At 33.9% G+C, this 15322-nt stretch overlaps 1 protein-coding gene and 2 pseudogenes across 2 annotated transcripts; 2 read left to right on the top strand and 1 right to left on the bottom strand.

Annotated features, from left to right (window-relative positions):
- The first annotated feature begins 88 nt into the window (after window positions 1–88).
- LOC120212772 lies at window positions 89–4805 on the top strand (annotated as a pseudogene).
- Window positions 4806–6232: 1427 nt separating this feature from the next.
- LOC120212698 (hydroxyacylglutathione hydrolase 1, mitochondrial-like) lies at window positions 6233–8303 on the top strand. Of its 2 annotated transcripts, none has more exons than XM_039210919.1 (4): window positions 6233–6354; window positions 7233–7415; window positions 7599–7789; window positions 8084–8094. In XM_039210919.1, exons 1-4 carry the CDS (start codon window positions 6331–6333, stop codon window positions 8088–8090), a joined length of 405 nt encoding a protein of 134 aa, XP_039066850.1. In that variant the 5' UTR covers window positions 6233–6330; the 3' UTR covers window positions 8091–8094. The 2 variants fall into 2 exon arrangements, with proteins under 2 accessions (XP_039066850.1, XP_039066849.1); XM_039210918.1 differs by having other exon boundaries at window positions 6234–6354; window positions 7599–7802; window positions 8002–8303.
- LOC120212771 lies at window positions 8300–11710 on the bottom strand (annotated as a pseudogene).
- Window positions 11711–15322: the final 3612 nt, after the last annotated feature.

The following is a 15322-nucleotide window of genomic DNA, read 5'->3' as shown; positions in this document are numbered from 1 at the left end:
CATTATTGTTGTTTGTTACTTCTAATTATTGAATACATCTCATTTGATAAAAGGGGTCTATGATTAATCTTAGTACAATTTGTTTCTCCCTGTTTTAGTTTGGGTTTTTCTTTTGGTAAAAGACAATGTTTTTCCTTTTCTTAATCTGGGCATTGATCAGAGTCCTTTTATTTTCAGTTCCTTTGATTCAATTCCCCCATGTATTTTAGTACACAACTTGTTTGAGTTTAGTTCTCTGAGGTTTTTGTTCTAAAGAGTAAATGCAAATTGGAGGCACCTAAAATGGCAAATCTTGTTCCAGGTGTTCTTTTGAAGCTCTTACATCATATGAACACAGATTTGAAGGTTGGTGGTGAGCACAGGTCATCTTTATTGCAGGTAGTGAGTATAGTTCCTGCACTAGCAGGAGGTGAGCTATTCCCTAAACAGGGCTTTTACCTTAAGGTTTCTGATTCATCTCATGCTACATATGTATCATTGCCTGATGAACATGATGATTTGATTCTTGGTGATAAGATCCAATTAGGCTAGTTTATTCATGTCGATCGGTTAGAATCCGCTTCCCCGGTTCCCATTCTTCGTGGGGTTAGGCCGGTTCTGGGGCGACACCCTTGTGTAGGGAGCCCTGAGGATATTGTTGCAACTCATTCTCTTGGCTTGCTTAGTAATGGTAGTAAATGTGGCTCGGGTATGAAAACTGGGGAGAGAGTCGCCATCGAAACAAGTCTTAGGTAGTGGTCACAATGGAGAAAAAGATAAATCTGTTGGGAGTAGATCGAATGGAGGTGTAAGGACGATCAATTGGATAAGAAAATGGCTTCTTTGAGTAGATCGAAACCGCAATCGATTAAACCGGTATTGAGTTCGGATACGAAGAAGGAACCTTTGGGGATCGAAGGTTCATATTTCGAGATCAACTCCATCTTTCCCCACAAGTTGCTACTCATTTCCAACATCGTTTGAGAAGTTTACCACGGGCGTTAAGCAGCAGGCAGAAATAAAAGGTACCGGTGATCAAGTCTTTTGTTCAAATGATTGAATTAGGGGCCAAGGGTTTGAGAAAGAGCTGAGAAGGGAATATGGAAGTTAAGGGTAGGGAGCATTCTGATCTGAGGGCTAGCAAGCATGACATCAAGCAAGAATCTAGGAGCACTTCGGTATGTTTTTCTTGTTCGTGATCTTTAATTTGGCCGATCTGTTACTCTTAACTGAGTAAAACATTAGTAAGCTTAAAATATGAGATTACAGAATGTGATTGATTTTTTCTCTTACATCCATTTCTACTGTTTCATACGAGTTGTTCAAATTTTGTAGCAATATTTCCTCAAGGCCATAACCTAAGATGATGCTTGAACTCCAGTATAGGTTTAGAATACGAAATACATTACATGTATTACATGATTCCATTTGATTTGTTGGTAATTTTGCCTTTTTTTAAAAAAAATAATACATTATTTCAAGCTGTTTTACTCTTATGTAATGATTAAAACCCGGAGGCCAGGTTCCTAGAATGAGCACATCAAGCAAAAAGTTGCTTTCCAAAGAGGAGGCTAAGCTCCAAACATCTGCCAGGTCACTAAAAGAGGAGAGTAAATCTCCGGTTTCAACTAAGAAAATGTTGGATGAGCACAAGAAACCGAACAAGCCAAGAACTTACATTGGGAAGAAATCCAGAGACCTAACTAATAATAATGGTGGCCTGGGGAACATGATTAAGGTTCCGATAAATAGTAAAAAATATACAGATGCAAGTGTTTCATGGGGTTCACTCCCCTCTTCTCTTTCAAAGCTCGGAAGGGTATGAACCTATGACTCTTTACATCGTGATAACATTCATAGTTTTTATGGGAAAGTCTCTTTAAGGGCTATCTTTCGTAAAAAGGTTGTATCTCCTATTAGCAAATTCCTAGTGAAGAAAAAATACGAAGTTCAAATTTAACTAAAACTAACTTATATATGTCACTTCCTAGCATTTTGCAACACAGTTTCTTTTGTGATTCTCATGCCAAATTTATGTTTTTGGTTACAGGAGGTCTTGACACATAGGGATGCAGCGCAAACTGCGGCAATAGAAGCTTTGCAAGAGGCTGCTGCTTCAGAGAGCTTACTACGATGTTTAAGGTATGGCTATTTAACGATAAGGGACATGTTAACAAAGAAAATTATAGAAATTGGCAGTAAAACCCAAGTTTTCTTAGTTTCAAACTAAGGATTAAATACATTCAATGCCTGGATTTTGATTCGCCGTATTTTCATGGTTAAACTTTTTAATGATTGTGAACGATCTGTGTGTGTTAACTTACGTTTGTAACTTTAACCTGTAGAATGTGCCAACTACAATTCAGTCCATCATGTTAGTATTACTTCATGAAAAAATTTATGGAGTTCACGGGAAAATTTTACGTTATACACTTTCCATGAACAATTATTTCTCTTTTGTTTCCGGTTGTCTTTGATCTAAGTACCAGATAAGAGTAATTCAGTATCTAATTATTCAGTTTCTCCTTTAAGCTCAGCTGCTAACATAAACTAGTGCATCCCAGTCTGGCAGTCTTAATTTTCTAGTTTGATTGCTTAGCAATCTTACATTTGCAACTCTTATCTTGGCTTTATGGGGTTGGAACCAGTTGAGAATAGAGGGTCTTCTCCGGTCATAGCAGCAAAATTTCTTGCTTTTATAAGTGTGAAGAAAAACGAAGTATTTATTCCTTCATTGGCACAGTTGAAGTCTGTAATAGGCAAGCATCTCATCTCAAAGGGACAATTGAGAACTAAATTATGAAATTTTACCTCGACAGTCTCTAGGAAATTTATACATTTGGTATTGTTAAACTCCACAAGCAAAAGTGGTCACAAATTCCCAACCGCTTTGGCCTTCATGTCAAAGCGCAGAGAGATAGAACCACAATGGGGTTATGTAAATTCCTCGGTAATGGCATGACCAGCTTTCTCTTCCATACCCAGAAAACAAGTTCCATATGTCACTGTTGTGTGTGCTCTAACTAAACAAGTGAGGTTTTGTTGTTCAGTAAGAGCTATTATGCTTGGTTTTTCGTTTTAGTTCTTCACTAGACTTTGTTTTCCCGAACATACGATGTTCTTTGTAGTAGGTCTTAGTGGATACTATGTGATTGAGACCTGGAGAAACACATTTAGGATGGTGCATGTTGAGACACCCATAGACCCCCCCCCCTTTTTTTTCCTAATCATTTTTTTAATATTGTTTTTTGTAAATTTGTCTCTTCCTTTTATTTATCATTATGTCACATGGATACAATCTAAATGGACGAATTTATTAGACCAAATCATTGCATAAAAATAAAAAATCAATATCAGTATTTGATTGAGCTAAGTTCATGCAATTTATTATTTATTTATTAAAATAAAATTTTCTTTTGGTCAATCATTGAATTGAATGAAATCGGCTGAAATGGGAACCATTCTATAGAAAGAACAGCTTTTTTAAAATCGAAAATCATAGACCCTAAATTGATACCATATGAATTCCTATTCTAATTAGGACTTGAAATTGATACCACAACTTTAGGCTACGTAACATAGTGTGGACTGATTCTGGGTATTTTGGTCGTATTTGACAATATGTTTTGCAATTGTGGGTAGATCATTTCTAACTAAATTGTTCTATGCTTTCTTGCATGACATTTTTGGTATACCATCTTTTTCTTGCAGCTTATATTCTGATCTTACTGCTTCTGCCAAGGAAGATAATCCTCAGCCTGCGGTGGATCAGTTCTTAACCCTGCATGCAAGCTTGAATCATGCTCGGATGATTGCAGATTCTTTATCGAAAACTATACTAATTGGTTCGTCTCCGGAATCTGAAGGAAACCCATCAGAAGAGGCAGTGAAGGTCACATCGGATAGACGGAAATATGCAGCTTCATGGGTGCAAGCTGCATTGGCTACCAATCTATCAACCTTCTCGGTATATACCAAAGATCATAATTAAATTTCCGGTCATGCTTCAGCTTTGATGAAATATTAGAACACAGGAATAGAAACTTGAGGAATGAAGAACTATTTTATTCAACAAAGAACTATTTTTCTCAGTAATGTATGCAGAGATTTATAAACAGCAAATACAAAGGCTGTTAACTGCCCAACAACAAGATAACCACTTTAGCTTTAACAGTCTAACAACTATTTGTTTCATCTAACAAGCTTCTGCTCAAAGCCAGAAGGCTACCCCTGCCAACCAAAACATTTTAATTCTAGAAAATTCTGCGAAGAATGCTTCTGCAAAAGCCCAAGCAAAAACCAGTCCCGTAATCGGTTCTAAGCTTGTAGCACAAGGTATTCTTAGAAAAGCAGTGGATGTTTCAGGCCTTGGTCCGAAAGTACCGGTCGAACCACCACCAGAATGGACAAGGGGAAATGGCTTTGACGAGGCCGTTGACTTGGCTGAAACGCTGCGAATGGAATCCCAGGACTGGTTCTTAGGATTTGTGGAGAAATTCTTGGATGCCGATGTCGACACATCCGCTTTATCCGACAGTGATCAAATAGCTGGGATGTTGACACAGATGAAGAGTGTCAATGACTGGTTAGATGAAATCAGTTCGAGCAAAGACGAAGGAGAAGGAGGAGAGACGACGCCCCATGTTTCATCCGAAGCAATTGATCGGCTAAGGAAGAAAATATACGAATTTCTTCTAACACATGTTGAATCTGCTGCTGCTGCTCTAGGTAGCGGCGGATCCCAGCCACCACCACCCATCCGAACTGCCGAAATGAAATTGTAAAAGTGACATGGGCAAGTAGAGAGTGTCAATGAACAGCAGTGAGGCCAGCTTATACTAAATCAACACTTGTGAATATTAAATCCAATCCAACATGGGTCTTGACTTTTGAGGTATAAACACAGTAACCATATCAAAGGCAAAGCTTTGCAAGTTGCATTTGTATTTGTTGCCTTCAATTATACAAAGGAAAACACCTTTTAAGATACATTCAGAATCAGAGAAAAACTTGGTTCCTTTGACAAATGATTTTGGAACTTCATTTTTTAACCCCTTTGAAAAGTTGGGACTAATGTTTTATATTTTGATCTTTGTTTTTATTTTTGAAGTATTTTAACTTTGATTTCTTTCGTGATAGAAATTGTTAATCAACAAACTATTAACGTTTTAAAATATAAGACTTTTATCCTAAAATGAATTATTGAGATCAAAATGTTCTAAAAAATAATAATTAAAATAACTATTTAATCAAATATTAAGAGTATTTTCTAACATTATTTTTCAATTTTTATACAACTATAAGAGTTTTTTATTAAATCATTAATATATGATTTATTATTCAATTATTTTAGATATAACTTTGCAGCGTTTATCATCTGGATGATCGTCCCAATTCAATTTATTATATTTATAAATAAAATTTAATGACATATCTCACTATATCAATTAATTGAAATGACCATCCAGCTCAGTTGGTAGAACACAAGGTTCTTAACCTTGAGGTCGTGGGATCGAGTCCCACGGAGGGCATTTCATAATTCGGAGGTCTCCTACGAAAGCTGTTCTCAATTTGGTGTTGGAAACAACCTACTATCTTATCTCCCCTTACCACATATGGTTATAAAGACAACTATAAAGGTGGGTGAAGCTAACAATGTCCCGCAAAAGGTGATAGCAATCATGCGCCAATACTGCCCAACTACACTTGCACGTGTGAATCATCCATGAGCTCTAGTTCCTTTAAATTCTCACCGACGGTAACCTTATAATGAAAACGTTTTCTCAATATGAAATAAATAAAAATAATATATATTTAAATATAATTTTTAATTATTTAATATTAAACGATCATAATTTTAATATTCTTAATAATTAAATAAAATATGTCAAAAAATAATAATAATTTTTTTATTATCGAGTCAGTGGATTGGTGCTTATCATTGGAGCTTAAACGTCAAAATTAACTTGAAATAAATTATACGTGTCTCCTAAGTATAATGACGGGTCGAAACAGAATAGTTATTTTTTTAAAAATATGTTTGTAGTTTTTATACTATAAAAAAAATAAAATATTTAATAAATTTATTGTTTATATATATATATTTTTGGAATCTATTGATACGAAAATATTTATTTAATTATCTTTATTTTTTTACTAAACAAGCTTTTGTTGTATTTGAACTGAATCTCTCCTCCGCCCCTCCCCCACATAAACACACACATAATTGAGTGCCAGAGACGCTTTCTGATCTCTCTACAGAGAGACAGGCCTCTTAAGAGAAAGTAAACCCATTTTAGAGAGAGAGAGAAAGATGAAGTTGTAACCAAATGCTCTAAACCTTCATCTGCCATGGCCTCCTTCCCTTGTTCCGGGGTTTGTTTCATTGCTTTCATTTTGCATTTTTAGTTTTTTCTTCTGCTGAATTTCTATCTAATTTTTGGAAGAGAAATGAAAGTATAATGGTAAATATCTGATTTTTACCCCCTGTTGTAGCTAATTAAGGAAATGGGTGTTTTTGAATTGTTTTATTCTTTTTTCTCATGCTTAGTGTTAGCCTATTTTTGCTTATTTGCTAGTCTGTTTTTTTTTTCTTTTAGTAATATTTGGTTTGGTTTTTGTGACATTCTTACTCGTATTTTCCTACTTTTATTGCAATCATCCAAAATTCAGTCAAGTGTTTTTCTGTAGTTTTATTTACCTTAATAAGGACAATCAAAACTTGTGGTAAGAAAGATAACCAGTTTCTCCCTTTTTGTCACCATATGATGATATGAATCTCTTTTTGTGATGGTACATGCGAATGGGGTGATATAGTGTATTTTGTTGCAAGTTTTTTTTCATGTATTTGGAGGATTGTACCTTTGTATACATGTCCAATTATCTGTTGAACATAGGTGTTTCAGGAGAAAAAGAATGAAAAGTGGGACTAACATGGCTTCAAGTCGTTAAAAGAAAGCCTTGGTTTAGATCTAAGCTTGAGTTTTGATAATTTTGTTTGTTTTGTATGTGAAATTATTGATATCCCCCTGTGAAATCGTTTCATGCAGAGTATTGGTTTTTTCCCATAAAAATGTTAGATTTTGGTGGTTTACAATCTCGACTGTAACTACAAACCCTTCGATATGGAATTTCATTATTATTTTTCACAGAGCTTCTCTAAAATCCGTTGATCGTTATTGCAGGAACCGTTTTCTTGATTATATGTTGGTTTATGGTATTTACATTTCCAAGCCTGGTTTCCAATGTTTTAGGTGAGGAGTGGGCTTTGCCTCTGGCCAGGCAAGAGGCAACTTTGCATTAGAAAGGGTCTTGTGTATGACCTTATGCACTTACTATCAATTCCCTTCAAAACCTTGCGTGGAGCGAGTCGCTCTCTTAGGGTTGCAGAGTTTTGCAGTGTTTCCAATATGTCTTCCTCATTACAAATTGAATTGGTGAGCAAACCTCTCTCTATCTTTAATTGCATTTTTTTAACTTTTTCTTTTGCTTGACTGGTTATTATCATTTTTTACATGAAAAAAGAGTCCTTTGATGACTTCTTGTTGAAGGTTATAATTACTGGTTTTCATGAGCAGTAGTTATGAACTTTTTCTAGCTTTTTTTCCTTCTTTTTTCAGGTACCATGTCTAGGAGACAATTATGCATATCTTTTGCATGATGTAGACACAGGCACAGTTGGAGTCGTTGATCCTTCAGAAGCTGCGCCAATTATTGATGCTTTGAGTCCGAAAAACTGGAATTTGACCTATATATTGAATACCCACCACCATCATGACCACACTGGTGGGAATACGGAGTTAAAAGCAAGGTATGGTGCAAAGGTATGGAAAACTTTATCTCTTAAGTTCCAACTTTTCTGATGTTCAGAAAAAAAAACTTCTGTCACCTTTCAGCTCATATCAGATAATTTCCTCTCAAATTATCAGCTCATATATGGCGTAACTATTTGTAGTCTAATAGGCCTTTCGATCTTGCTCATAATGACCAAAATAATAACAATAATTGTGCTTTTTCATGTAGGTGATTGGTTCTGGAATAGACAAGGATAGGATTCCTGGAATTGATATTGTTCTAAATGATGGGGAAACGTAAATGTTCGCAGGTCATGAGGTACAAATCATGGAAACTCCTGGTCATACCCAAGTTTAGATCCGTTAGTCTATTCTGTTGGAAATCTCATTAATTAGTTACTTTTTATCATTTCAAAAGTCAGCGATAAGGTCTCGATGTAGAAACTCATGATTGTGGTTCTGCATTTTGTAGTAGCTTGTATCTTCTCATTCCCCTTTATTGTTATTAATTTCTAAAATTTAATTTTTCATATGCAACTCAGTACACATATACAAACAGAGAGTAAGTGAGAGAGACCGTGTAACCTGATAGATGTAGAAAAGGCGTTCTGAAACACTTTCAAGTAGTACATCATAGTAGTTGATTGGAGATCGATAGTGAGTTCCCATTAAGAAAAGCTCAAAGCTAGTGGATGATAAAGATCTATATCCTGAGAAACAGTAAAAATGATTAGCAACAAAAAGATCCGAGCGAGCTTATTATTTAATCAAGAGTAAAATTATGTTTCGAAGATCATCGCAAACCTACCTGCCTAATCGTGAAAAAGTTTCCTAGGGATTTGGACATTTTCTCAGAGTACAAAGCCATTGTGTATCCAGTAGCCTACATTACTCTGTTTACATGCAGCACAACTTTGTGCAATTTCATTTTCATGGTGAGGAAACACAAGGTCCATTCCTCCACCATGTATATCAAAAGTGTAACCCAAATAAGAAGCACTCATGGCACTGCACTCAATATGCCATCCAGGTTTTCCAGGTCCCCATGGACTCTCCCAAAATGGCTCCCCTTCTTTTTCAGACTGCAAAAATATTCAAATGATAATCAAGAAAAATAATACTATGCTGAGAAAGCCTACTTGGTGATAGGCATATAACATATAGTATTCTTATTTTTAAATTCAATACACCTGTATCTAAAATATAAAACTGGCAAAGTTGACATAAATTCAAGATAAACAATAATACTAGGTTAAATTGAACCATAAACTGATTATAATAGTTAAACATTTACATTCAAAGAAGTTATTATAATGAGCTTTAAGGATGATTTTAGGGATATATTCATTTTGCAAAACTGAGACTTGCAACAAAAACAAAAAATAATGCAGTTTGATGTAATATTTACTTATTATCTCAGTGGCATGAAACCCTCCTTTACATCTTCCAACACACCAATTTACGGTATCAGTTAGGAAAGCCTGGGTTCCTTCCTCCGCCCACTGTTTAACAACTTAAGCTGAGACATTTTGCAAAGTTCACATTTGATGCATGCCTTGTAGGGTACAAATAATGAAGAAAAACTACAATTTTAATCTACAGATAGTCAGGTACTTTATGTGATACTCGCAACATATTTTCCACTTTTTATAGTAGTATATACAGTATATAATACATGCATGACATAGGTGTATCATAATATTTCTCATAAAGATTGCCTTCCATAATGAAAAATCAGCTGGATTTCGCTTCCTTGAGTCAACAGCAACACGCTCCCCGGCTCGATTATCTTCTAATTTCCGCCCAGATAACTGGCCATAATCTGGAAATTTTTCCACCGCAAAGAAAACATCACCTTCAACTCTGTAGGCATATCCATTATCAACAATCTGTTCGAGGTAGCACATTGTAGATTAAAAGAAAGAAAACATCAGCTACAGAACAATTCAGACAAATGTAATTATAAGTTAAAACAAGCCTAAATGTTCATCTTGACATTGCAAAGCCTTAGTTAAATAGGTCAATATTAGAACTTCTGACACAAATAAAGATTCTAATTATAGCAAGAGAAGGGTGCATAAGTGGAAATAAAGTAAACTTTGGGTCTGTTCGGTAGGAAAGGTGATCATTTTCCATACCCATGAATAAAAACAAATCATTCCAATTAGGAATGATACTACTATTTTCCATCTTTCCAATTTTCGTTCCAACTTCCAAGCAAGGCATTAAAGATTACCAAAAATCTAACATAAAGGACATGAAACGATAAACAAAATCATGAATTATATTCAATACTGCTACAAAATATTTACACCGAGAATTTTAATACAGGGTGTATTACTTTGAGAATTTGCATCATTCCCTGCTCTTTTGAAGGTATCAAGAACATCCATCATAAGGCAATAAAGTGGCAATAAACAGCATTGCAACGAAAAATTGTTACAGATAGAAACTTTTGCATGCATTACCAATATAGCATGCCAAAGAAGAAATGCTAATTGCCAATAAAGAAGAAATGCTAATTGCCAATGAATAAGAAAACATACAACCAATAGTCCAGAAACTACCTGCTTGATCATATCAATGATCTGAGGAATGTGATCTGACACACGAGGTTCAACAGATGGGGGCAGACATTGAAGATGCACCATATCTTGATTGAATTCGTCACAGTACCGTCTGCTCAAGTTAATCGGATCCTCCCCCAATTCATTTGCTCTAGCAATTATCTACAGAATTTGAAAAAGTGCAAACTCAGCTATCCTTTCATATCAATTAAAAGAGAATAGTCGGCATCCAAATCTTAAAGGAAGGAAAAGAAAACAATTTGAAAGACAATTTCCCAAGCAGTAACAATTTAAAGATGAAATTTTGAATTAAGCAATAACAATAAAAAACTTAACTCATTTGTTTCTTAAAACTATCGACTGAAGAAATGAAATGCCCTCTAAAGATTAAGGAACTCTTTTGTTATTGCTTTTATAGCTTGATTTTGGTTTCCAAAAATATTTCCGGGTAAGAAAGCAAACAACAACATTTTTTTTCTTTTTGAGAAAAAAAATAATTTTACTTTTATGAAGAATAATTCTGTTAGAATAAACATTTCATTATATTCTTCATTTTTTTATCTTTAATTTATAAGTTTGCGTTCTATCATTAGCCTTGTTCTTTCAAAAATATTTTAAGGAACATTTGATCAAAGCAATAAACTCAAACTTAAGTTTTCAAGTTTCAGTTTTTGCTACTGAAATGGGGGGAGCATACCTTTTATGTTTTAACACTATACATTCTACAATAAAAAAAAATCAACTTAAAAAGAAAAAGCAAAACAACAATTTGTAGCTAAAAGATACAAAGAATATATATAAAAACTGACCTTGTCATCTACATCAGTGAAATTCCGAACATAACAAACTTCATAGCCCAAATGCTTAAGGTATCTGCCTGATTCCACAATTTTAACCCACAAAACCAAAATTCAAAATTTCCAATTAGTACATAATCCAATCACAAATAAAATTCAAATTGAAAAAAAAAATAGTTTACTAAATGGATTTGGGAAGAGAGTAAAGGAAGACCTGTAAAGAACATCGAAAGTAACATAGACACAAGCATGCCCGATGTGGCTGAGATCGTAAGCGGTAACACCCCAAACGTACATCCCAACTTGACCTTCAACTTTGGGCTTAAAAAATTCCTTCTTTTTACTCATCGTGTTGTGCAGCCAGAGCTCGGATGATGGAATCTCAGGCTCCAAAGCTTTGACATTGATCAACGGCTGTGGTGATGTGCTCAAGGAGGTGAAACAACGTCGGATTGGATTTCTCCGTTTTGGATGATTGAAAGAGTGAGTACTGAGTTGGAGCGAGCGGAGTGAGTTGGGGAAGGGAGAGAATCGGAGAGAAAAGAGGCTCGTAGCACTTCAGGAGAGTGCCCATTCGGTAATTACACTACCTTTGGATCCCCGGGGCTGCTTTTCTTGTTATCTATAAAAAGCTGTTTAGGGTATATAACACTCGCACCCAATCATTTGTATTATACTTCCTTTACACGCAGCGTTTCCAAATCAGTTTGCCCTCTACAATATCCATGACGTAACACGTTAATATTTAATTTTACCTCTAAATTATAATCAAAACATCAATTTAGTCTTAAATAAAATCTTTTTAACTCTAAAAAAAATTAAAAACCTTATCTTCCTCAATTAATTAACTCATCATTAACCTTCAATTATTAAAATTCATTAGGTTATTTCAATGATAAAAAATTATTGATCTTCTTAAAACTTTTGAGTTTAACCAATTACGTTTATAAATGTATATAAGCGTTATTCATAGATTAAAAAATATTTAATATTATCTTATAATTACTCATATTATTTAAAAAAAATGTTAAAAAAAAGTAATCATCAGTGAGAACTAAAAGAAAAGGTGTTAAATTGTCCAAAACATTGAGGTTGTGTTAATACAATCCCAGTTGTATAATTTTTCCACAAGTAATGCACTGGTAATTTATTTATTTATTTATATCATATTTACATTTTATGACCAATAAATAATATTTTATTTATATAATCTTTTTGTGTTAGTTTTGAATGATATTAAAGTAATTATTTTTAAGGTATGAAGTAAACAACATATTTAAAAAATGTCATATTCTAGTGTTGTTTCTGTATATAATTATTTTTGTTGATAATTTAATCCCCGATTTTTTTTTTACATAATTTGATACTCTCATTAATACCATGCCTTAGTTCAAACTATTAAGATAGTTCAAAATTTTCATTAATCGATTGTTAACATAGTTAAAAATTAGGTAAATTACACAAATGATCTTCCGACTATAGGGTGTTACTTTGTTGAGTCTCCTAGTTTTTAAAAGTTACAAAATGATCCCTTGATTCTAGGGTGTTATTTTGTTGAGTCTCTTGACTATTAAAAGTTATAAAATGGTCATTCAATTATTAAAGTTACAAAATGGTCTCCAGACTATTCGTATGTTTCAAACTCATCATTTTCTGTTAAAAAAATTAACAGTCGTCTAAGTTGGGCATTAACATGCTGACGAGATATGATAAAATCATTTTTTTTTATAAAATATGGGGTGAATACAAGGTAATATTTGTTAAAAGACTCAACCATTTGACAACGAACACTCGCACCCTTACATATGTGATGCTCAAACCTGTGACTTCAAGGGATAACAACAATTCCTTAACCATTGAAGTCGCTCGGTTCACGCTAAAATTATATTTTAATGATGTCTACCGGTATCATCGTTGCTTTCAAGCGTTGGCTAAACATCATAATGTTTTAAGCATTAGCTTTCTTAATGTAAACAAAGAGTCGATTCACAAAATACAACTCAAATGGTTCTAGAATCATATTTTATCACATCTCAATTAACAGGTTAACATCTAGCTCAAACAATCGTTAATTTTTATAATGGGAAATAACGAGTTTGAAATATATGAATAGTTGAAGTGTCATTTTGTAATTTTTAATAGTAAAGAGATTCAACAAAATAACGTCCCATAATCATTTATGTACTTCACCCTGAAAAAAATATCGTTGCATTGCAACCACATTTATATATAGTTTTAGAATATAATGAAATGAATTTAAACAAGTTTTTTTAATGTCAAAGTGAGATAGGGAGGGAATGAAATTAGGTTAACAGAGACTAAATTAGTATAATATCAAAATATTAAAGGTTACTTTTTAAGATTAAATTAAAATATACATAAAATAAAGGTTGAAGGAAGTTGAGCAAATTCCTTGAATATTTTACACTAAGGTAATATAGTTGTAACTTTGAAATGTTTCATGAAAATTATAAATACAATATTTTGTATGTCAAATGATTTCATTTTGTCTGTTGGCTAAAAAGCATGATTTAAAATCAAGTAACATTTTATGTTAGAAATGTGCAAAATGATATCATAAGCCTTTGAAATCATTTAGGGCATCAAACAATAACTATTTTAGTGACTAAATTGATAATATCTTAAAAGATTATGACTATTTGAGTAGTTAACTCTATTTTATTTTTTTTCTTCCCCTTATCTACCAATAAATATATCTTTTTTCTCCAAAACAGAACGCCCTCGCAAACAATAATAAAACATTAATGTAACGGTTCCCCGCCAAACACCTCGTTTGTTTACAACGCCCATAATTGACGATCTCTACAACGATGCTGGTGAAGACGACGTCCAATGACGTGGCCAGCGAGAACAGGACGTGTGTCGTTCTCGGAGGCCGTGGATTCCTTGGGAGATCGCTCGTTGCCAGGCTGCTGCGACTCGGCGGTTGGATCGTTCGAGTCGCCGATTCCTCTTCTCACTCCCTGCTCAACGATCCTTCCTCCGCTTCCGACTCTCTCCTCTCCAATGCTCTTTGCTCCGGTCAAGCCTCCTTTTGCCATGTTGACGTTCGCGATACGTCTCAAATCATCAAAGGTAAAACGATATAATTCACATATATACATGTATGTTTAAACGCAAATATACGCTCAATATATGCATGTGTGTTTTAAGATTAGGGTGATTTTAAGCTCGTTTTAGCTAAGAATAAATCCAGTCTGAGCTGAGCATTATTGTCTGAATTTACTGAAATTTTTGCGAGACTCCCCCCTCCCCCCGAGGTTTCATTGATCCTAGCCTTCAAGTAAAAGCATATTCATTGCTGATTTAAAATGAAAATGATCAAAAAGTAATACTAATTATACCATAATTAGTATATAGAGGTTAAACCATGCATTTTACAACCAAAAGAAATAGTGTATATATATATATATATATATCTGTATTTGCAAAAATGTTGTTTGCTTTTCATTTCAAACACGTTTTGGTTCCATTTCTTTTGGTGGGGGGGCACTTAGTAGTTTTACACTGTCCTTTCTTAATTGAAATGGGAATCCCTTTTACTAGAAATTTGAAGTAAAATGGAAAATGCTAAAAATGATGACTTTTCCTCAGAGATTAATATTTACCTGATTTATTTAGTGTAGCTGGAAAGAATGGGAAATTAAGGTTTTTAGTACCCATATTTTGCTCCTAAGAAACTATACATATTCTGATAATTGTAAACTTGAAAAAATGCTAGAGCTTAATCAATCTTTTCTTCTTCTTCTTTTTAAATTTTCCTTTACGAACTTACTGGGGAAATTGACTCATGGAATTGGTCTTGTTTGATTGCAAGAATATTAGCTAAAATATAGTAGTACCTACGTTCTCTTTGTTAAGAAACTGAAAGGTACTGAGGTGATGAGGAAATAAATTGAATTCATAATCTAATATTTTTAGTCTCATTTTCAATTTTGAAATTTCCTTGCAACATTGAAAATGTTTGAGAATTGACTGTGTTGACAATGCACCACTTGCAGTAACTAAAGGTGCAGATGTTGTATTTTACATGGAGCCGACTGAATTAGACATACATGATTTTTATACTTGTTACATGATCATAGTTCAAGGTAATTGATCTCCCCCCCCACCCCACCCCTTTGTGGATTTTTTCTTTCATTTGATATTTTAGTTTTGTAATTAA

Source organism: Hibiscus syriacus, unplaced genomic scaffold, assembly GCF_006381635.1.
Source record: "Hibiscus syriacus cultivar Baekdansim isolate YM2019G1 unplaced genomic scaffold, ASM638163v2 tig00110015_pilon, whole genome shotgun sequence".
Classification (NCBI taxonomy): domain Eukaryota; kingdom Viridiplantae; phylum Streptophyta; class Magnoliopsida; order Malvales; family Malvaceae; genus Hibiscus; species Hibiscus syriacus.
This window is presented reverse-complemented; position numbering and strand designations above follow the sequence as displayed.